Source organism: Cervus elaphus, chromosome 27 (genome assembly GCF_910594005.1).
Source record: "Cervus elaphus chromosome 27, mCerEla1.1, whole genome shotgun sequence".
In the NCBI taxonomy this organism is placed as follows: Eukaryota; Metazoa; Chordata; class Mammalia; order Artiodactyla; family Cervidae; genus Cervus; species Cervus elaphus.
This window is the reverse complement of record NC_057841.1, coordinates 27,881,033-27,907,244: the sequence shown is the minus strand read 5'-3', so window position 1 is coordinate 27,907,244 and position 26,212 is coordinate 27,881,033. Positions and strand designations below refer to the sequence as shown.

General features: G+C 37.6%; 1 protein-coding gene across 1 annotated transcript in view; it reads right to left on the bottom strand.

Annotated features, from left to right (window-relative positions):
- The window catches only part of CCDC178 (coiled-coil domain containing 178), a 369,784-nt gene that overhangs the window by 24,427 nt on the left and 319,145 nt on the right, over positions 1-26,212 (bottom strand). The window contains exon 19 of the mRNA XM_043889273.1: positions 17,613-17,747. Within this exon, the coding sequence (XP_043745208.1) occupies positions 17,613-17,747 (135 nt within the window). The remainder of the gene's footprint in view (positions 1-17,612; positions 17,748-26,212) is intronic.

Here is a 26,212-nt window from a genome sequence, read left to right as displayed (position 1 = left end):
GCAAAGCTAGTGGATGTGATGGAATTCCAGTTGAGCTATTTGAAATCCTGAAAGATGATGCTGTGAAAGTGCTGCACTTAATATGCCAGCAAATTTGGAAAACTCAGCAGTGGCCACAGGACTGGAAAAGGTCAGTTTTCATTCCAGTCCCTAAGAAAGGCAACCCCAAAGAATGCTCAAACTACCACACAATTGCACTCATCTCACACGCTAGTAAAGTAATGCTCAAAATTCTCCAAGCCAGGCTTCAGCAATATGTGAACCGAGAACTTCCAGATGTTCAAGCTGGTTTTAGAAAAGGCAGAGGAAACAGAGATCAAATTGCCAACATCTGCTGCATCATCGAAAAAGCAAGAGAGTTCCAGAAAAACATCTATTTCTGCTTTATTGACTACGCCAAAGCCTTTGACTGTGTGGATCACAATAAACTGTGGAAAATTCTGAAAGAGATGGGAATACCAGACCACCTGACCTGTCTCTTGAGAAACCTGTATGCAGGTCAGGAAGCCACAGCTAGAACTGGACATAGAACAACAGACTGGTTCCAAATAGGAAAAGGAGTACGTCAAGGCTGTATATTGTCACCCTGCTTATTTAACTTATATGCAGAGTACATCATGAGAAACGCTGGGCTGGAAGAAGCACAAGCTGGAATCAAGATTGCTGGGAGAAATATCAATAACCTCAGATATGCAGATGACACCACCCTTATGGAAGAGAGTGAAGAGGAACTAAAGAGCCTCTTGATGAAAGTGAAAGAGGAGAGTGAAAAAGTTGGCTTAAAGCTTAACATTCAGAAAACTAAGATCATGGCATCTGGTCCCATCACCTCATGGGAAATAGACGGGGAAACAGTGGAAGCAGTGTCAGACTTTATTTTTTTGGGCTCCAAAATCACTGTGGATGGTGACTGCAGCCATGAAATGAAAAGACGCTTACTCCTTGGAAGGACAGTTATGACCAACCTAGATTGCATATTAAAAAGCAGAGACATTACTTTGCCAACAAAGGTCCATCTGGTCAAGGCTATGGTTTTTCCAGTGGTCACGTATGGATGTGAGAGTTGGACTGTGAAGAAAGCTGAGCGCTGAAAAATTGATGCTTTTGAACTGTGGTGTTGGAGAAGACTCTTGAGAGTCCCTTGGACTTCAAGGAGATCCAACCAGTCCATCCTAAAGGAGATTAGTCCTGGGTGTTCATTGGACAGACTGATGCTGAAGCTGAAACTCCAGTACTTTGGCCACCTGATGCAAAGAGCTGACTCATTGGAAAGGACCCTGATGCTGGGAGGGATTGGGGGCAGGAGGAGAAGGGGATGACAGAGGATGAGATGGCTGGATGGCATCACCGACTCGATGGGCATGAGTCTGAGTAAACTCCAGGAGTTGGTGATGGACAGGGAGGCCTGGCATGCTGCAATTCACGGGTAGCAAAGAGTCAGACACCACTGAGCGACTGAACTGAACTGAATGCAGAGAGCGAAGAAGAACCAAATAATCTCTTGATGAGTGTAAATGAGAAGAGTGAAAAAGTTGACTTAAAACATTAAAAGAACTAAGATCATGGCATCCATTCCCATTGCTTCATGGCAAATAGAAGGGTAAAAGGTGGATCAGTGACAGATTTTCTTTTCTTGGGCTCTAAAATCACTGCGGATGGTGACTGCAGCCATGAAATCAGAAGACAATTGCTTCTTGGCAGGAAAAGTTATGACAAACCTAGACAGTGTGTTTAAAAGCAGAGACATCATGCTGCTGACAAAGGTCCATATAGTCAAGGCCATGGTTTTTCCCTGTGGTCAGTTAGGGTTATGAGAATTGAACCGTAAAGAAGGCAGAGCACAAAAGAATTGATGCCTTTGAACTGTGGTGCTGGAGAAGACTCCTGAGAGTCCTTTGGACAGCAAGGAGATCAAACCAGTCAAGTAAATCAACCCTGAATACTCACTGGAAGAACCCACGCTGAAGCTGAAGCTCCAGTATCATGGTCACCTGATGCAAACAGCCAACTCATTGGAAAAGTCCCTGGTGCTCGGAAACATTGAGGGCAGAAGGAGAAGAGGGCGACAGAGGATTAGATGGCTGGATGGCATCACCGATGCAATGGGCATGAACTTGGGCAAACTCCTGGAGATGGTAAGGGTCAGGGAGACCTGGTGTGCTGCAGTCCCTGGGGTCCCAAAGGGTCGGACACGACTGGGCAAGTGAACAACAACAAACAATAGAAATACTCCCTGAGTTAGGCCCACTGGAGATCTGGCCCTGATCCTTCTCTGACCTCCTTCTGTACTCTTCTCTATCAGAGCCCTATGATCCACCAAACTAGTCTTCTGATTTTACCTGAAGGGAACTAGTCAAGCTTTATGCCCCTTGAATTGCCAATTATATCACATAGGGCAAGTTTCTGTGAACTTTTAAAATTCTGTTCAGAATACTCTTTTTTTTGGTAATTCATTTTTTGACCCACATGATTAAAATTATGTGAATTAATTTCCAAACATTGGGGGCATTTTTCCTGTATCTTTTAAGGATTGACTTCTAATAATTTCATTATGATAGGTCAACATTTTTTACACTATTTCAATCTTTTTAAATTTATTAATACTTGTTCTATGACACAGTATATCAGTATATAGTCTAACTGTGAAATACTCCTTTGTACTTTAAAATTCCAGCTCTTGTTGAATGGATTGTTTTATAAATGTCAATTTGGTCAAGTTGGTTGACAGCACTGTTCAATTTTTCCATATTCTTACTGATTTTCTCTCTGTATGTTCTATCAATTCCCAAGAGAGGAGCATTGAAATTAACTATGTTTAGGCATCTTTTTATGTCTAGGTTTTCTTTTAAATATTTGCCTTATGTATTTGAAATTTTCTTATTAGATGTACATATCCATTTATATTTTTATATGTACTTGATTCTTTCTCTTAATGAAATGACCTTCTTGATACCTGGTTTTTTTCTAGTTTGTGAAGTTTAATTTATCTAATATTAATGTAGCCTCTCCAACTGCATTATGTTTGGTGTTGCACTGCATGTCTTTTTCCATGCTTATATTTTAATCTATCAGTGACTTCATATTTAAAGTGTATCATTTACAGATAATTACATTTGAGTCTTGTATCTTTACTTAATGTGATGCATCTGTTTTTAAGTCCATTTATATTTAATATAAATTTAATATGTTAGATTTGGTAGCACAGACTTGTTATTTTTACTGGATAGAGAATTGGATTCATTTTTTTTTCTTTCACCAGTTTAAACATATTCTCCTATGTCTTCTGGTCTCCATTGTTTCTGATAAGATGTTAGAAGTAATTTTTAAATTTCCTTTTGGCTGCTTTTAGATTTTATCTGTATCATTAGTTTTATTTTTAGTTTTTGGACACTGACTACAATGTACCTAGGCATGACTTTTATGCACATATCTTTTGTGGGGTGGTTCTTTGAGTTTATCTGGCTCTGTAATTCATGTTTTTTCACCAAAATGACATTACTATTATACTTTTTTATAGTTCGAGTGCACCCCCAACTGGTGTTAAACTAACACCATGAGAGAAATACCTAAGAACTACCTGCTGAAATTTTAGAACTTGGTCAAGAGTTATTCACCGAATGTTCAATACATTCTTGGAATATCACATCTAAATTACTCAGTCTGTTATTTGTGGCCTTATTTAAGACCTTATTTTCTCTCTTATCTTTCATTGTCTTCCTCTCAGATGATCTCAGTAACACACACAGATAATTGCCACAGTATGGGGGTTAAGAGTAGGTACTCTGTAGGCAAACAGTGTGGGTTTCAATCCTGTCTCTCCTATCAGCTGTGTGATCATGGGCAAAATATACAACTTCTACATGCTTCAGTTTTCTCTTTCATAAAATGGATAGACTATGATCTAGTACAGTTCATTCGCTCAGTCATGTCTGACTCTTTGCGACCCCATGGACTGCAGCACACCAGGCCTCCATGTCCATCACCAACTCCCAGAATTTATTCAAACTTACGTCCATTGAGTCAGTGATGCCATCCAACCATCTTATCCTCTGTCATCCCCTTCTCCTCCAGCCTTCAGTCTTGCCCAGCATCAGGGTCTTTTCAAATGAGTTAGTTCTTTGCACCAGATGCCCAGGTATTGGAGTTTCAGCTACAGGATCAGTCCTTCCAATGAATATTCAAGACTGATTTCCTTTAGGATGGACTGGTTGGATCTCCTTGCAGTCCAAGGGACTCTCAAGAGTCTTCTCCAACACCACAGTTCAAAAGCATCAATTCTTCAGTGCTCAGTTTTATTTTATAGTCCAACTCTCACATCCATACATGACCACTGGAAAAACCATAGCTTTGACTACTTTGCTTTTGTTGGCAAAGTAATGTCTCTGCTTCTTAATATGCTCTCTAAGTTGGTCATAACTATTCTTCCAAGGAGCAAATGTCTTTTAATTTCATGGCTGCAGTCACCATCTGCAGTGATTTTGGAGTCCAAAAAAATAAAGTCTGTCACTGTTTCCACTGTTTCCCCATTATTTGTCATGAAGAAACGGGACGAGATGCCATGATCTTAATTTTCTGAATGGTGAGTTTAAGTAAGCTTTTTCACTCTCCTCTTTCACTTTCATCAGGAGGCTCTTTAGTTCTTCTTCTTTCCATCATATGGGTGGTGTCATCTACACATCTGAGGTTATTGATATTTCTCCTGGCAATCTTGTTCCAGTTTGTGCTTCTTCCAGCCCAGCGTTTCTCATGATGTACTCTGCATATAAGGTAAATAAGCAGGGTGACAATATACAGCCTTGACGTACTCCTTTTCCTCTTTGGAACCAGTCTGTTGTTCCATGTCCAGTTCTAACTGTTGCTTCTTGACCTGCATACAGGTTTCTCAGGAGGCAGGTCAGGTGGTCTGATAGTCCCATCTCTTGAAGAATTTTCCACACTTTGTGGTAATCCACACAGTCAAAGGCTTTGGCATAGTCAATAAGGCAGAAGTAGATGTTTTTCTGGAACTCTCTTGCTTTTTTGATAATCCAACGGATGTTGGCAATTTGCTCTCTGGTTCCTCTGCCTTTTCCAAATCCATCTTAAACGTCTGGTAGTTCAGCATTCATGTACTACTGAAGCCTGGCTTGGAGAATTTTGAGCTACACTTTACTAGTGTGTGAGATGAGTGAAATTGTACAGTAGTTTGAGCATTCTTTGGCATTGCCTTTCTTCAGGATTGGAATGAAAACCGACCTTTTCCAGTCCTGTGGCCATGGTGGAGTTTTCCAAATTTGCTGGCATATTGAGTGCAGCACGTTCACAGCATCATCTTTTAGGATTTGAAACAGTGCAACTGGAATTCCATCACCTCCACTAGCTTTGTTCTTAGTGATGCTTCTTACAGCCCATTTGACTTCACATTTCAGGATGTCTGGCATCAGGTTAATGATCACACCATAATAGTTATCTGGGTCATGAAGATCTTTTTTGTACAGTTCTGTGTATTCTTGTCACCTCTTCTTAATATCTTCTGCTTCTGTTAGGTCCATACCATTTCTGTCCTTTATTGTGTCCATCTTTGCATGAAATCTCCTGTGGTATCTCTAATTTTCTTGAAGAGATCTCTAGTCCTTCCCATTCTATTGTTTTCCTCTTATTCTTTGCATTGATCACTGAGGAAGGCTTTCTTATCTCTCCTGGCTCTTCTTTGGAACTCTGCATTCAAATGGGTATATCTTTCCTTTTCTCCTTTGCCCTTCATGTCTCTTCTTTCCTCAGCTATTTGTAAGGCCTTCTCAGACAACCATTTTGCCTTTTTGCATTTCTTTTTCTTGGGGATGGTCTTGATCCCCACCTCCTGTACAACATCAGGAACCTCCGTCCGTAGTTCATCAGGCACTCTGTCTATCAGATCTAGTCCCTTAAATCTATTTCTAACTTACACTGTATAATCATAAGGGATTTAATTTAGGTCAGACCTGAATGGTCTAGTGGTTTTCCCTACTTTCTTCTATTTAAGCCTGAATTTGTTAATAAGGAGTTCATGATCTGAGCCACAGTCAGCTCCTGGCCTTGTTTATGCTGACTGTATAGAGTTTCTCCATCTTTGACTGTAAAGAAAATAATCAATCTGATTTCAGTATTGACCATCTGGTGATGTCCATGTGTAGAATCTTCTCTTGTGTTTTTGGGTGTTTGCTATGACCAGTACGTTCTCTTGGCAAAACTCTATTAGCCTTTGACCTGTTTTGTTTTGCAGTCTGAGGCCAAATTTGCCTGTTACTCCAGGTATCTCTTGACTTTCTACTTTTGCATTCCAGTCCCCTATAATGGAAAGGATATCTTTTTTGGGTGTTCATTCTAGAAGGTCTTGTGGGTCTTCATAGAGCCATTCAGCTTCAGCTTCTTCAGCATTACTGGTCAGGGCATAGACTTGGATTACTGTGATATTGAATGGTTTGCCTTGGAGATGGACAGAGATCATTGTGTCATTTTTGAGGTTGCATCCAAGTACTGTGTTTCGGACTCTTTTGTTGACTATGAGGGCTACTCCATTTCTTCTAAGGGAATCTTGCCTATAGTAGTAGATATAATGGTCATCTGAGTTCACCCATTCCAGTCAATTTTAGTTCGCTGATTTCTAAAATGTCGATGTTCACTCCTGCCATCTCCTGTTTGACCACTTCTGATTTGCCTTGATTCATGGACCCAACATTCCAAGTTCCTATGCAATATTGCTCTTTAAAGCATAGGACTTTACTTCCATCACCAGTCACATCCACAATTGGGTGTTGTTTTTCTTTGGTCCATCTCTTCATTCTTTCTGGAGTTGTTTCTCCATTGATCTCCAGGAGCATATTGGGCACCTACCAACCTGGGGAATTCATCTTTCAGTGTCCTATCTTTTTGCCTTTTCATACTGTTCATGGGGTTCTCAAGGCAAGAATACTGAAGTGGTTTGCCATTCCCTTCTCCAGTGGACCGCCATTCCCTTCTCCAGTGGACCACGTTTAGTTGGAACTCTCCACCATGACATGTCCATTTGGGTGGCCCTACACTGCATGGCTCATAGTTTCATTGAGTTAGACAAGGCTGTGGTTCATGCGATCAGATTGGTTAGTTTTCTGTGATTGTGGTTTTCAGTCTGTCTACTCTCTGATGGAGAAGGATAAGAGGCTTATGGAAGCTTCCTGAGAGCTTGACTGAGGGGGAAACTGAGTTGTTCTGATGGGTGGGGCCATGCTCAGTAAATTTTTAATCCAATCTTCTGTTGATGGGCAGGGTTGTGTTCCCTTCCTGTTGTTTGACCTGAGGCCAAACTATTGTGGAGGTAAAGGAGATAATGGTGACCTCCTTCAAAAGGTCCCACCCATGCACTGGTGCACTCAGTGCCCCCAACCACGCAACAGGCCACCACTGACCCACGCCTCCGCCGGAGACTCCTGGACACTCACGGGCAAGTCTGGGTCAGTCTCTTGTGGGGTGTTTACTTCTTTCTCCTGGGCCCTGGTGTGCACAAGTTTTTGTTTGTGCCCTCCAAGAATCTGTTTCCCAGTCTTGTGTAAGTTTTGGTGGCTCTCTGGTGGGGTTAATGATGATCTCCTCCAAGAGGGCTTATGCCATACCCGTGTCTACTGCACTCAGAGCCCCTGCCCCTGCAGCAGTCCACTGCTGACCCGTACCTCCGCAGGAGACACTCAACACAATTCTGGCTCAGTCTCTGTGGGGTCTCTAGGTCCTGGTGTGCACAAAGTTTGTTTGAGCACTCTGAGCGTCTGTGGTGGGCATGGGGTTCATCAAAAAGTCACAAAAATAAAATGCTGGAGAGTATGTGCAGGAAAAAGAACCCTCCTGCACAGTTGATGGGTTGTAAATTGGTGCAGTCACTATGAAGAACAGTATGGCGGTTCCTTAAAAAACTAAAAATGTAGATGGTATATGATCCAGTGATCCCAGTCCTGGGTATATAGCTGGAGAAAACATAATTGAAAAACATACATGCACCCCAGTGTTCACAGCAGCACTACTTACAGTAGCCAAAACATGGAAGCAACTTAATTGTCCACTGACAGATGAATGGATAGAGAAGATGTGGTACGTATGCACAATGGCATATCATTTGGCCATTAAAAAGAATGAAATAATGCCATTTGCAGCAATATGGATGGACCTAGAGATTATCATACTAAGTGAAGTATGTCAAGACTGATATCGTATGATATCACTTATATGTGGAATCTAAAAAAATGACACAAATGAACTTATTAACAAAAACAGCAGTAGACTCACAGACAAAGAAAAGAAACTTGTGCTTACCAAAGGGGAAAGGACAGGATGGACTAAATTAACAGCTTGGGATTAAAATATACATGCTACTCTATATAGAATAGTTAGTCAACAAGGACCTACTGTATAGAACAGGCAACTATACTCAATATTGTATAATAATCTATAATGGGAAAGAATCTAAAAATGAATACATATATATATATATATATATACACACACACACACACACACACACACACACATGTATATACCTGAATCATCTTGCTGTGTACCGAAATTAACTCAACATTGTAAACCAACTATATTTCAATAAAAATTAGAAAAAATAAAAAATATAAAAGTATACTTTCAATATAGAAAGAAAGTGAAAAAATCCACCCCAAAGGTAGGGGTATAGAAGAAGTGAACTCATAAGGTCTCTTTCACCCACAGTTTTCTAGCTCTGAACTGACTTTTGGCAACAGGCATTTATTTCTTAGCTACAGTAAGCCTTGGATGAGGGTGGAATGCTGATTTTACATTTAACAGAAGATATTAGTTAAAATGTATATTAATAGCTCATTATCTGAATGTTTTAATTTAGAATATTTATTAATTCTCTTTTTAGTTTATGTGTTTATGCATACTTTAATGATTGAGGCAAGAATCATTAAAGGATGTGAAGTCAACCAAGCATTTCTTTTGACACATTACATGCCTAGATGTGTTGTGTACCTATATGTATCAATATTTTCTCAAATTATGGCATTAGGAATGATGTCAGATGTGGAGTTGCAAGTTCTGAAGGTGGAAAGACTAGAAAGTATAACTGCTTCTGTGATGAATTGATTTTGGCAAATTTTGGTAGGAATTTGTTGCATTTTTGGAATCACCTTACAGCACTATCAGGGACAAAAAAGAAGAAAGTGAGTTAAAGTTGTAAATTGTTGACTGTGTAGGGAGCATGTTGCATACATCATCTCATCCAATTCTCACAGCCACCCTTGGGCATATGCTGTTTCACATCTCAGGTTATACCACCAAACGAGCAGTCAAACAACTCACCGACCCACCTACCCTAAAACAAACACTGATATTCAAGCAATTAAGTTGATATTTCCAGTTCAACATGGAGAGAGAAAGATTCAACAAATAAAAATAGTTACCCTTTAAACTATTTTGAGCTATTTATTTACACAAGTAATAAGTCAAAATGCACTGCTAAAATGCACTGTTTCAGTACCTCTCCTGTCATTTCATATGCCCCTTACCTATTTTCATTTTTTGTTAGTACACAGCTTCACTATAACTTTAACCTGTTTACTGTCTTGTTTTCCCCATTGAAATGTAAGTTCATAAGGATAAGAAATTTTATCTGTTTTGCTATTATTGTATCTTTGTTAATGAAAATATTTTTAGTTTTTGGTAGTCAAACTTAACAATATTTTTCTTAGTGATTTTCTTCCCTCATTTAAGAAGGTCTCTTTTTTTGTTTTTGTTTTTTTTAGGAAATAACTTTTTATTTTATATTACAGCATAGCTGATTACCAATGTTGTGTTACTTTCAGGTATACGACAAAATGATTCAGTTATACATAAACATGTATCTATTTTCAAATTCTTTTCTCATTTAGGTTGTTACATAATATTGAGCAGAGATCCTTGTGCTACACAGTAGGTCCTTGTTGGTTATCTATTTAAATATAGCAGTGTGTACATGCCATATTCAAACTCCCTAACTATCCCTTCCCCCCATAACCATACATTTGTTCTCTAGAGAAGAAGGCCTTTGTTGCTTCAATACTATTCAGTAGGCTGTATTTTAAAAAAGATACTATAAAATTTCTAATGCTTATTCTAAAATTTATATAAACATAAAATAATCTACTTTACTTTATCCCTCAGATATTTACTTTCATCCGTCAGATAGCTGAGAAGTGAATAATCCACCCTCATCTTATACAATTTGAAATCCTACTTTTATTACATTCTAAATTTCTAATAATCCTGGGGCATTCCTGGGTGCTCTATTTCAGGGCATAGCCTCAGGCTTGCTGCCCATTTTGTAAATGAAATTTTATTGGAACACAGTTCCATCTATTCATATACTATCTTCTAAGGCTGCTTTCCTGCTACAAGGATTGAGTAATTGCAACAAAGACTGAATGTCCTGCAAAGCTTATAATATTTACTAACTGATCCTTGAAAGAAAAATTTACCAATTGCTCTTCTGTTTTATAGAGCTTTTGATCTACTTCTAAATCAATGTTATGCTGTTTAATTCAATTGATACAGCTTTTTAAAAATATATGTTGCTATCCAAAGACATAAATTCCTGACTTCAGCAATAATTGTTCTTTTTTAAAAAAAGTCAGAGCTAAAAAAAAAAAGTCAGAGCTATTTTGGTGGATTTTTATCTTCCAAAAGCATTTAGAATCACTTTCTCAAGCTTCACTAAAAAATCTTGTCTTGATTTCAAGTATGACTGTATTGAATTTATAGATTTTTCAAATGTGAAATTTTCTTTTAAAATTGGCATTTTCCCAATACGTATAATATTCTTATCCATGAAAATAATATGTATTTAATTTTTTATTTAAGTCTTTGCTTATATCTTTTCAGGGTTTTTTAGAAGCTTTCTCTAACAGGTTTAAGCAAACTTTTTGTTAGGGCTTCCCATGTGTATCAGTGGTAAGACTCCACCTGCTAATGTAGGATACACCAGAGACGTGGGTTCTGTCCCTGGGTGGGGAAGATCTCCTGGAGAAGGGAATGGCAACTCCCTCCAGTATTCTTGCCTGGGAAATTCCATATAGAGGAGCCTGGCGGGCTATAGTCCACAGGGTTGCAAAGATTCAGACATGACTGAGCACACACACAACTTGTTGTTAGGTTGATTTTTAGGAACTCTATTATGTCAGGCTGCCATTTTAAAGAACTGTCTTATTACCTCTAATGCATTTCTGGTTGATTCTCCTAGATTTTCTAAGAGAAACACCATATTATCAGATCATAATGATAGTTTTGCCCTTTTCCCACACAGTGTACTATTTTTCTTGACTTACTACTAACGCTTCAGAGGAGTGATGCGCAATAATGACGATAGCCAGGAATCATTACTTTTTTCCTGATTTAAATAAGATGCTTCCAGTAATGTATCACTTAATGCATTTTACTAAGTTAAGAGAATTTTATTATAAATTCTTTTTGTGACTTTTATTAGAGTAAGTATACGTTGCCTTGATATTAAGTGTTTTCAGCATATATTTAGTAATGTAATATTTAGAAATATATAATATATCTCTTTTAACCTGTCATTAAATTAAATTACAGTAACATGAGGGCAGGAGGAGAAGGGGATGACAGAGGATGAGATAGTTGGATGGCATCACTGACTCAATGGACATGGGTTTGGGTAGACTCCGGCAGCTGGTGATGGGCAGGGAGGCCTGCTGTGCTGTGGTTCATGGGGTCGCAAAGAGTCGGACACGACTGAGCGACTGAACTGAACTGAACTGCTTTTCTAAAGTTGAATTTCTCTGTAGTTGAACCAAAACTTACAGGTTTTGTTATGTGAAACCCTCATTTTCTTTTAATTTTATAAAGTTCAAAGAGATTTGCTAATATTGTCTATTGTGACTGTAAATTTTTAAAGTTTTCTCTGGTTTTCAGTCAGTTCTAACATTATATATTCTGAATTTATTTTGTCATGTGCATTACGTTCATTATTGTGTGCCTTAATAAGTTATATTTATATTCTATCAATGTGAAATATCCATATTTTAGTGTTCTGATTCTTTTTGCTTTTAAGTCTCTCTCTCTTTTTAAATTGTGTTTATGTGCTCAGCCCTCTCCAACTCTTTGTGACTCCATGGACTGTAGCACACCCGGTTCCTCTGTCTATGGAATTTTTAGGCAAAGATACTGGAGTGGGTTGCCATTTCCTTCTCAAGGGGATCTCCCCAACCTAGGGACTGAACCCTTGTGTCTTATGTCTCTGGCATTGGTAGGCAGATTCTTTATCACTAGCACCACCTGGGAAGCCCCTATTTAAATTAGAACTTCATATTTTTTTTTTCTAAGCTCTTCATTCCATTTCTATTTGTCTGAAGTACATAACTTCTAAATGAGATGGATTTTGCTTTTATGGCCAATCTGCAAACCTGTTCTTTAAACTGTGTAATGAAACCATTTAGCTATTATGGTTACTAATATGTTTGGGCTTTTTTGTTCATTATTATACTCTTTCTGTCCACTTTCCTGAATTTTGAATTGTCCAACCATTTACGACACTTTTTATTCCCTAGTAGTTTGGGAGTGACAAATCTCATTTCCAGAACTTCTAGTAGATAGTCTTACTACTGGCAACTATATTTTAATATCTTCTATTTAGAATTAATCAGTAAAGATTAGCAATATAATGTTATTCCTCAATCATAATATCTCTAAATGAATTTATTTTAAAAATCTAAATTTCTATAATTTCTTTTGTCTTTAAAGAGATCACATAGCTTCAGAGACTTTCTCTTATATCACATTACTAAGTTATTTTAGATTTCTACCCTGTGGCCTTTTTTTTTTTTTTTCTGACTTCTTTTCATTGGTACAGTTCTTTTTCAGAAATAGGAAATTGGGCTGTCCCTATATGTATTATGTGTGTTTTTGTGTGTGCATACACGCATGTGTGTATGTGAAATGATTACCTTACTTCCATGCCATCAAAATCTCTGGCAAAGCACCTCAAGAATGCTTCTTTTTTATTATCTACACAACTGTAGGCACCAAGAGCTGAAAAAGAGCCTTTGAGGTTATCACACTCAATCTTAATAAACTAGTTCACTTAATAATAAATTCACTCAACAAATATTTTTGAGTACTTACTATGTTTTGAGAATTATAGTTGGTGCCAGGATATGCTTTCCAACTGAGGAGGCTGACATCCTAGTGGGTAGAGATATGGACACACAAACAGATGTTGTGTAAGGGGATCAGGAGAGTATTCCAGGAGGAGCCCTGGGAGGAGGTGATTTCTGGCTGCCTCTTAGGCCATTTGCTTTCCCTCTACCACTGCAGGAGCTTCTGCTTGAGTATCAGCAGCACACGTTTGGACAGCATCACTTGTTAGAAAAATGTATTCCTACTGGGCCCAAACCCATCTTCCAGACTCTGCCATCATTGGTCCAGATGTTGCCCTCTGGAGCTCTTCAACATATTCACCCACAGACCTTCATTTAGTGGTCATTTAGATGTTTGCCATGCTGAAGTCTTCTATACTTAACGCATTCTAAATTTTACTTCTTTCTCATCTCTCTTAAATTGGTATTGGCAGGTGGATTCTTGTGCCACCTGGGAAGCCCCCTTTTAAATGAGAACTTCTTATTCTTTTTTTGAAGCTCTCCATTCTGTTTCTATTTGTCTGAAGTACATATCTTCTAAATAAGATGGATTTGCTTTTATGACCAATCTGTAAACATGTTACTTTAAACTGTGTGATTGATTCACTCTCAAGTGAATCAATATGACCCATAAACTAAACTTTCCAAACCTGTATAAAATATTGCAGAAGTACTCAACTTTTGAAACAGAGCAATGAGAGTTACTGTATCCTTTAACCAAACAAAACACCTGTGCTTTACAGCCTACGATCACATCAACATGGCATAGCCGCATCACCTTCTTTCAGTTAAACCATGAGTCTACGATGAGTCTTTTTTTCCAAATAAATTACCAAAGTATAAAATATCACAGCATCGTTGTTGCTGTTCAGTCATTAAGTCGTGTCTGACTCTGTGTGACCCCACGGAGTGTAGCACGCCAGGCTTGCTACAACATGTTAATGTGATCACAGCATTAAATACATTAAAAGTAAAATGAGAAAAATAGTGATGTTAAAATGAAATCACAGTACTCACTCTATATGGGCTCATATGTTATGTTAGGACTACATACTGCATATGGTCAGAGTTAAGATGTCTTACTTGCTTAGAGCTGAATCATGGCGTTGGCTCTAAATTTGTAGTAGCTCTCTTTGGCTCATTTTGAAATTATGGTGAACTAAAATCCCTATATGTACATTGATATAAGTGGCTTCAATGTTAAATATGCAGATTCTTCATTCCAGATATAGTTCATTTTATTGGTTCCTGCTTGATCGTGTAATTCAAAAGCTTATCGGCCCACCTGGGTTTCTGCCATCTGCAAGAGCTGCCAATTATGCGTTTTGATGGTCTTGCAGGGGACTGCTCCAAGCTCAAGGATGAAACAAAGTTGCCCTTTTCTGTTCAACATGTATTTTGAATTACTTATTGCTCAGTTACACATACAGTTTACTTTTCAGAAGGTTCATCAGATGATTTTCTTGTCAAATAGTTCACTAATGCCTTATGGCATGATTACAATGCTACTTTCAAAATATAAAACATTAGAGTGCCCAACATGGACACGCTGCTGCTGCTAAGCCTGGCGGGCTGCAGTCCATGGGGTCTCACAGTCAGACACGACTGAGCAACTGAGCACACGTAATAGGTGAAAACAAGATGGGCATGGGATACCTTCAGTCTCCTTGGTGGCCTTGTTACCATACACCCTTAAAAATGGAACAAGAATTGAGCTAATTTCACTGCTGGTGCAAAGCCCCAAGGGAATTTAGAATCCTCTAGGAAGGAGGGCTTACCAACAGGTGGGAAGCATTAGCTGCTGAAAATATCACTGTGTTATGGTGTTGTGCACAGACTACAATAGGAGATCAATGAAGGTCGAAATTAATTCACCTGGAAGAGGAAGGAGGGGGAAGAACTCGGGAAGGATTTTGCAAAGGAGATGTTTGATTTGAGTCAGGTGTTCTTTAACAGGAAAGGTAAGAAAGGGTATTGCAGAAAAAGGAGGAGAAGAAGGAATAAATAGAAGGTGTCTTGATTAGTAGGAATTTTGGAGTGGATAAAATTGACTGAAGGAACTTGTGTGGAGATGGATGAAGCTGGGAAGGTTAGCAGGAGCTGGGGACTGTGTACCATGTTGAGGGGTTTGGACTTGAATTTTTCCAGAGGATTGCACATGTTTCTATAGTTTTATGGCAAGATCATGAAAATGATATTTTCAAATTTTGATTAAAAGTCAAACTTGAGATTTTCTAAATGGAAGGTATCTCCAGTAGATAAGAAGAGAATCCACTATGTTATGCTCCTTAAGTTCCCCAAATACAACCCAGTCTTGCTGCTGTATCTCTAGGTATTGAGTACTTGAATTTTCCTGCTGATATGGTCCTATCATTTCTGAAGTGAACTTCAGCTGGGATGTAATAGTCATAAAGATAAGTAATTTAAAATCAAGTTTGGTAAAGAAAGTATTGGTGAATTCCTAATGCAAAATTAGAATAAGGACTATTGAAGATTATGGATTTAGAATTCATTTTACCCAAATTCAAATAATTTCTATTGACATTATCAATATTTCAAAATACACCATAATTCACAATGCAAATTTATCACTGTAAGACTTTTAAGAATGTTTACATTTGGGCAGAAATATAGGATTTTAAGATAATAACTAGAACATGCAGATCACCTTTGAATGTTTAAAAGAAAATCATGGGTTAAACCACTCTAATTTTTAATATACTAAATGTTAACAGGCATTTTTAAGGAAAGAAATATAATTTCTAAAACACTGAAATTATAGTTTATACTCAAATTCACATATGAATTCCTATTAAACCTACACATTTTAAGCACTGACTTTCCAAAAATTTAAATTTCTCCAATTATTTAAAATCTTTGTTGCAATCCATTATCAATAGAACTCATATAAAGTATATAAATAAAGCATATATATACATATATTTGTTAAAGTACATATATTCTTTTTGTGGACTTTCCTGGTGGCTCAAAAGGTAAGGAACTTGCCTGCAGTGCAGGAGATCTGGGTTTGAACCATGGGTTGGGAAGATCTCCTGGCAAAGGGAATGGCTACCCACTTTAGTATTTTTTCCTGGGAAATACCATGAACAGAGGAACCTGGTGGGCTACAATCCATGGGTGGCAAAGATTTAGACAGACTGAGCAACGGACACATTTTCAACTTTCATACTTTATATGTGGGGCTGCTGCTGCTGCTGAATCGCTTGTCGTGTCCAACTCTGTGCACAGGCCACCAGGCCCCTCTGTCCCTGGGATTCTCCAGGCAAGAACACTGGAGTGGGTTGCCATTTCCTTCTCCAATGCACGCATCCATGCTAAGTCACTTCAGTCGTGTCCGACTCCATGCGACCCCATGGACAGCAGCCCACCAGGCTCCTCTGTCCATGGGATTCACTGGGCAAGAATACTGGAGTGGGTTGCCATTTCCTTCTCCATTATATATGGGGTATTTGTCTATGTATCTATCTACATACTCCTCAGAAGGAAACAGCAAAAATAGCCACAAGTAAAAACGAAATTTTGAAATAGCTTTGGAAGAGCTTTGCAACACCCACTTGTTTAAGGGCATTAAAAGCATCATGAAATGCACACATAATTAAGATATTTAGAAAAGAATTTTGTTCGGTCAGTTTCGGCATGCATTGTTAATACCTTAAGTTAATAAAAACTATGGTTTTTTATGATGTTACTTTTTAATAGAAGAGGAACTTTTTATTCTTGATAGAACTGGTGGTGGATGTTTTCTTTTGGAAGATTGTTTTATACACATATTGTAACATTTCAAATAGCAAAATATTCATTTGCTAAAAATGTAAGTGGTTTTCAAATAATAGTCTTCAAACAGTTAATATGGGCTTCCAAAAGAGATCAGAGTCTTAAAATAAGGACAACTGATCCACCAGACGTTTCTACAGAGACAGAGTAAAATTTCACATGTATCTGGAACCACAGTTATTAAAACATTCTCCTCCCCAATTGCTTATTTTTCAAATAAAGTCATCTCCAAATTGGCTTAGGATGATGAGCCTCTTGCAAAAGCAGAAGGGGAAAGAAAACAGTTAAATAGAATAATCACAACTATCATATTCACTGAAGTAGATTTCACACAAAAGCAACACAAGGCAACTGTTGACAGTGTCTTTTAAACAGCCGAGCAGTGTCTGCAAAGCCTGAAGATGGGAAAATCTATACGTATATCAAATGTATGTATAAAAATCCATCCTGAGGTCTGTGAGAGAGAAGTTCAATTTCCCTTTTCCCCCAAAGTATGCATGGTGTATATGCTAACTTACTGAATTCATCCTTCATGCAATTCCAGTTTATTAAAGAGGTTAAAAATTTATAAAACTCTGATGGGATATGGTTTTAATGCTTCATCACACTACCCATCATTTGCTTTTCAATCTAGATCAGAATGATCTTTCCCACTTCCCTGCAGTCACCTACCTGCACAGCTAATATTTTCTGAATACTCTCTTGAGAGTCTGTCTGGAACTTGGCCAGCCTCATCTGGCTGTAGAAGACCACCAGCTCGAAGTGCTTCTGCCACAACTTGTGTATCCTCCTTTGCAGCTGACAGAACTACAGGGGAGAAGGAGGGGGGCAAAAACACAAGTCAGAGCGGGAGAGGAAATTAATGGCAGTGTTCAAGAAGAATGATGGAGGGAAATATAGAAAGCAGTCAATAGCCCATTCCGCACTGTACGGGCCTGACAGGAATTTCACAGTCTCTTGATTTTTCAGCCCACTCATGTGCATTCATCAGAAACCAGTCACATCTGGCCGCCAGGATGGGGGGTTAATTTTCTCTAAATGCCTCAGCAGTTTTGTTCTAGCTGAAGCAAACTCTGTGACTGCAAAGCTGATGAGTAAAATATTTCTACTTCACCCAGTTTAACTCAAAACCGATAGCCTCGGGACATATTGAACCTTTCTTTAAAAATAATCTTTTGAAGCTTCTTTGAATGGCACATCAGGTCAGGCCAAAGTTTAAAAATGCAACTTGAAGACTTTGATGGACACCGTAGACTTCTTTTTTTTCTCCTCATAAAACCCTACAATGGCTTGGCAATGTGTGCTTTAGAGCATGACAAAACTAAAGAGAATTAACTTAGCCATCAACTGCTAGGGAGAACAATAACAGGGAAGAAATTTCCAGCTAGAATTCCCTATTAATCTACCTCCCTCTGACTATGTGACATAGGAACATCTCACTGCACTCAAGTACAGTGGACGTAACGTTTACAAGTGACTTTAAATGCGGAAACTATACAGAGAAAGAAAAATTTCTCCTGTGAGGCATTCTCCATCTTTGGGAAATTTAATATAAAAACAAAAACAAACAACAAAAAAACCACAGTAGAAGTGTTACCAAGGCAATTTACACTTGTCCTTCAACAACTAGCATAGCTGTACCATACAGAATTGTTATAATTATTTTCAAAAAAATTAGCTTCATGAAAATTAACCAAAAAATATTAAAAATATTTACTCATAGGTTTCTATCACTGAAAATGCTTTTATTTTTTGATAATATGAATAACTGTTTATGTTGCTTTCTTTTTAGATGTGTTTTCCAGAACAAAGAAATAAATGCCAAAAATTTCATATTGAATATTTCTTCATAAAGGAATTAAAACGGCACATAAAATGGCCATTTTATGTTCTATTTATTATTTTGGGTACTGGTTACATTTAAGGGAGGCTTGCAAAACCTCATCAAGCAGTGCCCATATGACTTGTGGAGCTTCCTGTGTGCATATTTCAATAAAACAGTTTACTTAAAAATCACCATCTTTAAAGTAGCTACATGCTACTGCCTGTGAATTCTTTATCTTTATGATCTTCATAATGCATTGAAAAAAGCCACACATAGGTATCTAGATAAATCCACAGAAAACAAAATCTCTATTCTTGATTAATTGGTTCATTTAGGATGAAAAAAATAACCTTGACTCTAAAGCTATTTTATCTTGGTAAATGCTGAAATACATTACTTGAGATTAGTTTCTGGGCATTTCAGATAATTTAGGCTATTGAACTAAATGGCAAATCACTTTTTGAAGAGGAAAATCTGTCAATATTAATTTTTCTGTAATATTTCAATATTTATTTAAATAAATATTTTAATAATTTTAATATAATATTGAAATTTTTCTGCCAACTCTGACAGACAGTGGGGTGAGGGTATGCTGTGCCTATATGTTCATTAAGACACTAGAACACTTTAGTCAAAGAATTATTCTATTATTATGATATACACAAATATGACAGAAGGCAAATAAAAGGAAGATGAATTCCAGAAGATTTCTTAAAAGTGAAGGTAAGAAAAAAAAAAAAAAAGGGGGTTTGCCCCGCCCATGCAAAAAAAAAAAAAAGTGAAGGTAAGGTTTTTTTTACAAGTGGACATTTTTTTCAATGTGCGGAAGATTTTCCAAGTGGGAGCTTATCAACCAAAGTGAATTGAATGTTTCCCATACCCACATCTTAAATGAGGAGAAGCTGCTGTATATAGTAAGTCAATTTTATTCACTCTTCTGTGCTCTAGCTTAAGGTAGCCACAAAGGTCTTAAATTAGTACTTTAAGTGGTAACTGAAGCTACTTAAGTGGAGACGTTCTTTAAGTATCAACTAAGAAAGAGCAATATCTCAGAAATCTATAGCTAATAAGCCTCTATGAAAAGATAAACCAGGAAGAGAATAACTGAAGGCATTCTTAAAGAATAATCAGAATCCAATAAAAGTCACATATATATGCATATATGTGCACATTAAAGACAATACAATGATCAACTATATCTATATAAACATATATATACATATATAGAAAAATATTTAAGACCTGGAAAGGACAGTTGATTAAGAGTTGGTCATAATGACACCCTTCTAGGAAAATGGTTATGATAAAAGCCCAATTGTAAGATGTCAGCCAACAGTGGTCACTCAATAAATACTTACTGATACTAACTCAATAAAGTGAAATGGTAAAATTTTAGTGTCAAAAGTGAAGGAGTGAATAAGACATTCAGGAACTTACAAAATAATGGAAGAAGAGAGAAAAAATAAACCAAGTAAATGAAAGACTCACAAAAATACACAAAGGAAAATTAAAGAAAAAGAGCTTGGGCTCCAAAATCACTGTGGAGGGTGACTGAAGCCATGAAATTAAGAGACGCTTACTCCTTGGAAGAAAAGCTATGACAAACCTAGACAGCATATTGAAAAGAAGAGACATCACTTTGCCTAAAAAAGGTCCATATAGTGAAAGTTATGGCTTTTCCAGTAGTCATGTATGGATGTGAGAGCTGGACCACAAAAAGGCTGAGTGCCAAAGAATTGATGCTTTCGAACTGTGGTGTTGGAGAGGACTTGAGAGTCCCTTGGACTGCAAGGAGATCCAACCAGTCCATCCTAAAGGAAAATAGTCCTGAATATTCATTGGAAGGACTGACGCTGAAGCTCCAATATTTTGGCCACCTGATGCAAGGGTCAACTCATTGGAAAAGACCCTGATGCTGGGAAAGATTGAATTGGGAGGAGAAGGGGATGATCGAGGTTGAGATGGTTGGATGGCATCACTGACTCAGTGGACATGAGGTTGAGCAAACTCCAAGAAATAGTGAAGGACAGGGAAGCATGGTGTGCTGCAGTCCATGGGGTCACAAAGAGTCAGACATGACTGAGCGACTGAACAACAAAAGAAAGAGAGAGAGGGAATTAAGTTGTGAGTGGAAAAGTCCTTCAGGTGGATGCAGAATTCAGGTGGGACCAAAGTAACGGAAACAGGTTTTGATCTCATCAACTTCAATTAACCCAGCGATTTTGGAATGAAATATGCCAATGATTACTTTACTGAAGCATAATCATTTCCTGAAATGATTACATGCCTGCCCTCTCATTCAAATTTTAGGGACGGTGAGGTGGGACAAGGAAGTGAGTGATAGAAGAAACAATAAAGGACAGAGAGGGACATAAACACACTGGGGGGAGAGGTTAGCAAGGGCACTCTGAGGACTTGCCGTGTACTCAGAAAAAAGAACGAAAGCCATTGCCAGATGGACTGGCCTACTGATAAGCCCCAAGCAAGGATTTCAAGAATTTTGGGAGAGAATGGAATATTCTTATAAAAGTCTAAGGAGGAGAATATTCGTGCAGGAAGAGTCATTTTGGGAAGAGAACCTCAACTTCGTTGCCCTTGATTTTGTATACGAAAAGAGGAAGTGAGGGATCAACGATGTCAGGAAAGCGGAATCAGGAAACAGCTGGTATGTACTATGAACTTTTAAAATGGCAAAGAGGAAGACAGAGTTTTCTGACAATGGTTTCTGACCAGTTCAAATGTGTAGCACACTTAGTAGCTTGCCTCTAATACCTGCTTTGTGAACTCTTTGCTAAAGGAAGTTCAAAGTTGGAATTCAATGATACTTCTTTTGAGATAATGATCACTATGTATGTACCTATTTATGAGGAGGAAAATGAGTCAAAGTCCATTTTGACATGATGTACTGAGATAGAGCTGGTGATTTTGTGTTAATGTGAGCACTGTGTATAATGTATCCTTGTGAGTACTGCATACCATGTACAAAACTCATTTACACATTTGGCAAAATATATCTTCGGATTAAATTTAACTAGGTTCTTGACATTAATTTACACTTTAAAGCTAGATACTCTTTGACAGTAAAACAGAATAAATTAATATTGTCTCTTATAAGAATGGGGCTTCCCTGATAGTTCAGTTGGTAAAGAATCTGCCTGCAATGCAGGAGACTCCAGTTTGATTCCTCCAGTATTCTGGGCTTTCCGGTTTGGTTCTTATAAGAATGAGAGATTCTTCATTTTCTTGTTTTAATACACTTGTTTTTAATCCAAGTTACTTTGTCTGCCTACATAAATTCATGATAGCTGCTAACTCCTATATATCACATAAACCTGACTTTCATATTAAATGCTATAATGCATATATCATACCACACAAATCCTCTAAATGGGTTTACATGTGTATAAAAATACAATATGCTAAGAATAAAGTAACACTATTTGATATTCCAATTACAGGTTTCAAAAAAACATCAGGACTAGCCATAATCAAATCAGCACCAAAATATCATCTTATACCATTTTCGTGTTCTTAGCATAGAATTCAAAATTTCAGAGCACCACGTTTTCAGTTATTTTCCAGGGCTAGTTTTTGTTCTTTAGTTGCTAAGCCATATTTGTCTCTTTTGTGCTCCCATGGAGTGTATCCTGCCAGGCTCCTCTGTCCATGGCATTTCTCAGGCAAGAATCCTGCAGTGGGTCAGTGGGTTGCCTTTTCCTTCTCCAGGGCTAGGGTGGAGCATAAAATGGTCTGGTTAACATTATGGTTGACACGAGAATAAAGTAAAGCCTTGCTCTGCCTAGCTCAAAGGGGACAACTTTGAGCTAGCTAGGACAATCCCCTAGCTCAAAGGGATACATTGTGAAAGACAGTGAAATAGTGTTGAAGGATCTGTTATTTAACGTCAAGGGAACAAAAAGTATTCATAAGTGTGATTTTTAAAAAAGGCTTTCAAATTATTTGATAGTTTTTCCCTTTAAGAAATTAAGCAGAATTCTCTTCCTTTTGAGTGTGGGCTGGACTTAGTGACTCTCTTGTACTGAATAGAATATGGTAGAAGATAGAGTGCTACTTCCAACACACACACACACACACACACACACACACACACACACAAAGCTGTGACTTCTATCCTGGGTTTTCTCTCTCATTCTCTCAGATCATTAGATCTGGGGGGAGCCAGCTCCCATGTTGTGTGAGCAGCTCTGTGGAAAGACTCACATGGTGAGGAAATGAACAGCCCTGTGAGTGATATTGGAAGCAGATTCTCCAGCCTGTTCAGATGACTGCCACTCCAACCAATAACTTGATTGCAATCTTGTCGGAGACCTTGAGCTAAAACCACCCAGCTAAGCACCTCTTCATTCTTGACCCCCAGAAACTTTGTGAGAAAGTGAAGCTATGTTGGTTTAAGCTGTTACGTTTTGGCCCAATTCCTTATGCAAAAGTAGTTAACGATGGGTTCTTAATTCTTCTCTCCTCTTTGCCAAGCAAGAAAATAATTTACCATCTGTATTTCCTGAATGCAAAGTAAAAGTGTTCTCCTAATTTGTTGCTTGGTTTAAGACTGAAGTTGATTTATTAGTAATAAGATGGTGATTAATAAATACTTACTGATTGATGGAATGGTTTGTACCATCTAGGAGCTCATTATTTTAATTGAAGACAGTAGAGAGGAACTATGATTTAATAATCTCAGAAATTTAAAAATGATTCATTATCAACAATATTTTCATGTAATACATCAATATATTAAAGGAAAATAACCATTCCCAAAAGAAGTTGATATGAATTAACAATGAACAAAAACAATCAACAATGAAAAAATTATTGTGGCAAAATAGGAAGGAAAAGAGAAAATTTCTTTAACCTGTTAAAGGGTATAAACCAAAACCTTCCAACAAACAGTTTACTAAATAGAGATACTTTAGAAACATTCCCGAGAATGCGAAGGAAAAATAAGTAAGGATATCAGGAATTAATACCTTTAAAATTTCATTGGCCAAAGCAATAATAAAAGAAAAAAGGTAGGTATAAGAGGAAGAATATCTACATGGAAAATGCAAGAAACTCTATAAATTAATAATAGGAGGTAATGAGAGTTTAGGGACATTTTTTTCCTACAAGAGTAGCACTGAAAAAGATCAGTAGCATTAGAAAAATTAGTTGTAACCAAATCTGGATTGCAATCTGAAAATTCCATTCACAATCACAATGTAAAATGTAAGATGGTGGTGGTGCTGTTTTGTGCTGTGCTCAAAATTGTGCCAATTGTGTCCGACTCTTTGCAACCCCACGGACTGTAGCCCACCAGGCTCCTCTGTCCATGGGGTTTCCCAGATAAGAATACTGGAGCGGGTTGCCACTTCCTTCTCCAAAGTGTAAGATACCTACTTTTTAATCTATTAAAGAATATGTAGAAGCTTATAAAGTAAATTTTAAAACATTTTTGAAAAATATGAAATAAGGATTGAATAAATGGAGATATAACATGTCCACATGTGTGAGGAGAGGATCATGGGCATATCAATTTTTCACAAGTTGTCTATAATCTCATCAGGGTTCATGGGACTTGACCTAAAGTTAGTATGGATGAACAAAGGACTGGGAACACCTAAGGTGACTGTGAAGTAGATTAAGCTCAAATAATTTTCCATGCAGCATATAAAGCTTGTCTTAAAGCTGTATTAAGAGCAGTATCGGCATTGGAACGGATAAAAAACAGCTGATCAGAAAAAGAGAGGTGAACAACAGAAACATTCATATAAAACACAGAAATTCAAAATATGATAGAGATAGCATTTAAGTCAGTGGAGAAAGGATGGCACAATTGGTTTTCCCTGTACAAAGATACAACACAAAATTAGATCCTTAACTCATGATATACACTAAAACAAAAGCGAGATAGATTCAAATGAGAAAAGCTAAACTTTAAGATTTTTGTATGGAAATATGACAGGCTAATTTTATGACTTTTAAGAGGGGAGTGATTTTTTTAAACTAAATATTAAAATAATAAATTCTAATGGAAAGAAATGACAAATTTAATTACATTCAAATTTTTTAAAAACTTAAATTTAGAGTTAAAACAAGCCACAGGCTTAGAGATGATATTAATAACACACAGCTGATAAAGATTAATTTCTTTAACAAAGAAAGAACCCTTAGAAGTCAATAAGAGAAACAATACAAGCAATCCATCAGAAAAATGACCAAATAATACAAAAAGGCAACTCACAGAAAAGGAGAGTTATTTGGTCAATAAACATTTGAAAACATATTCAAGCTCCAGCAGAGTCAAACATACTTCACACTCATAAGGTTGGCAATTACTTAAAAAAAAACAACAACAACAAACTGTCCACACCAATCATTGGTAAAGATGTAGGAAAACCTGAAATTTCATATACTGTTCAAATTTGTTCATAATTTGATACAAAAACTTTATTCATTTTTTGATGTGGACAATTTTTAAAGTCTTCATTGGATTTGTTACAATACTATTTTGCTTTCTGTCTTTGTTTTGGTTTTATGGCCATGAGGCCTGTGGGATCTTAGCTCCCCAATCAGGGGTCAAACCCATACCCCCTGAGCTAGAAGGTGAAGTCTTAATCATTGGACTGCAAGGGAAGTCCCTTATACAAAGACTTTAAAGAGCAATTTGCCATTATCTATTGAAGTTACAGGCACATTTTCCCTTTAATCCAGAAAGTGTATTTAAATCTACAAATTCTAGATGAGTGATTCTCAAGACCAGAAGGATTAGTATCACCCCAGAGCTTGTTAGGAAACAGGCATTCAGACTCACTGAATTAGAAACTCAGACTTAGCAACTGGTGTCTTAAACCAGACCTGCAAGTGATGTAACACATGCTGAAGTCTGAGAGATAATGCTTTTGAAACGGTCACAACATATGATCAAGGAAACAAAATAAAGTTCATGTACAGCATAACTTGCAATAATGAAAATTTGGAAAACTGTCTACTCTTGAGGAATGAAAAAAAATACACTGTGGTATGTTCATACCCTAAATCCTAGCATTTAAAATAAATACCCTAAAATTGCAAGTGATACACATAGTATAACATTCATATAAATAAAAAAGAAAACTAGGACTTCTCTGGTGGCACAGTGGATAAGAATACATCTGCCAGTGCAGGGGGCATGGGATCGATCGCTGGTCCTGGAAGATCAGCCATGCTGCAGAGCAGCTAAGCCCTTGCACCACATCTATTGAGCCTGTGCTCTAGAGCCCAGGGCCCACAGCTACTGAGCCCACAAACTGCAACTACTGGAGCCCTTGTGCCCTAGAGCCTGAGCTCTGCAAAACGAGAAGCCGTTGCTATGAGAAGCCCATGCACCGTCACTAGAGAGCCCCCAGTTGCCATAACTAGAGAAAGCCCGTGCAAAGCAATGAAGACCCAGCACAGCCAAAAAGAAAGAAAG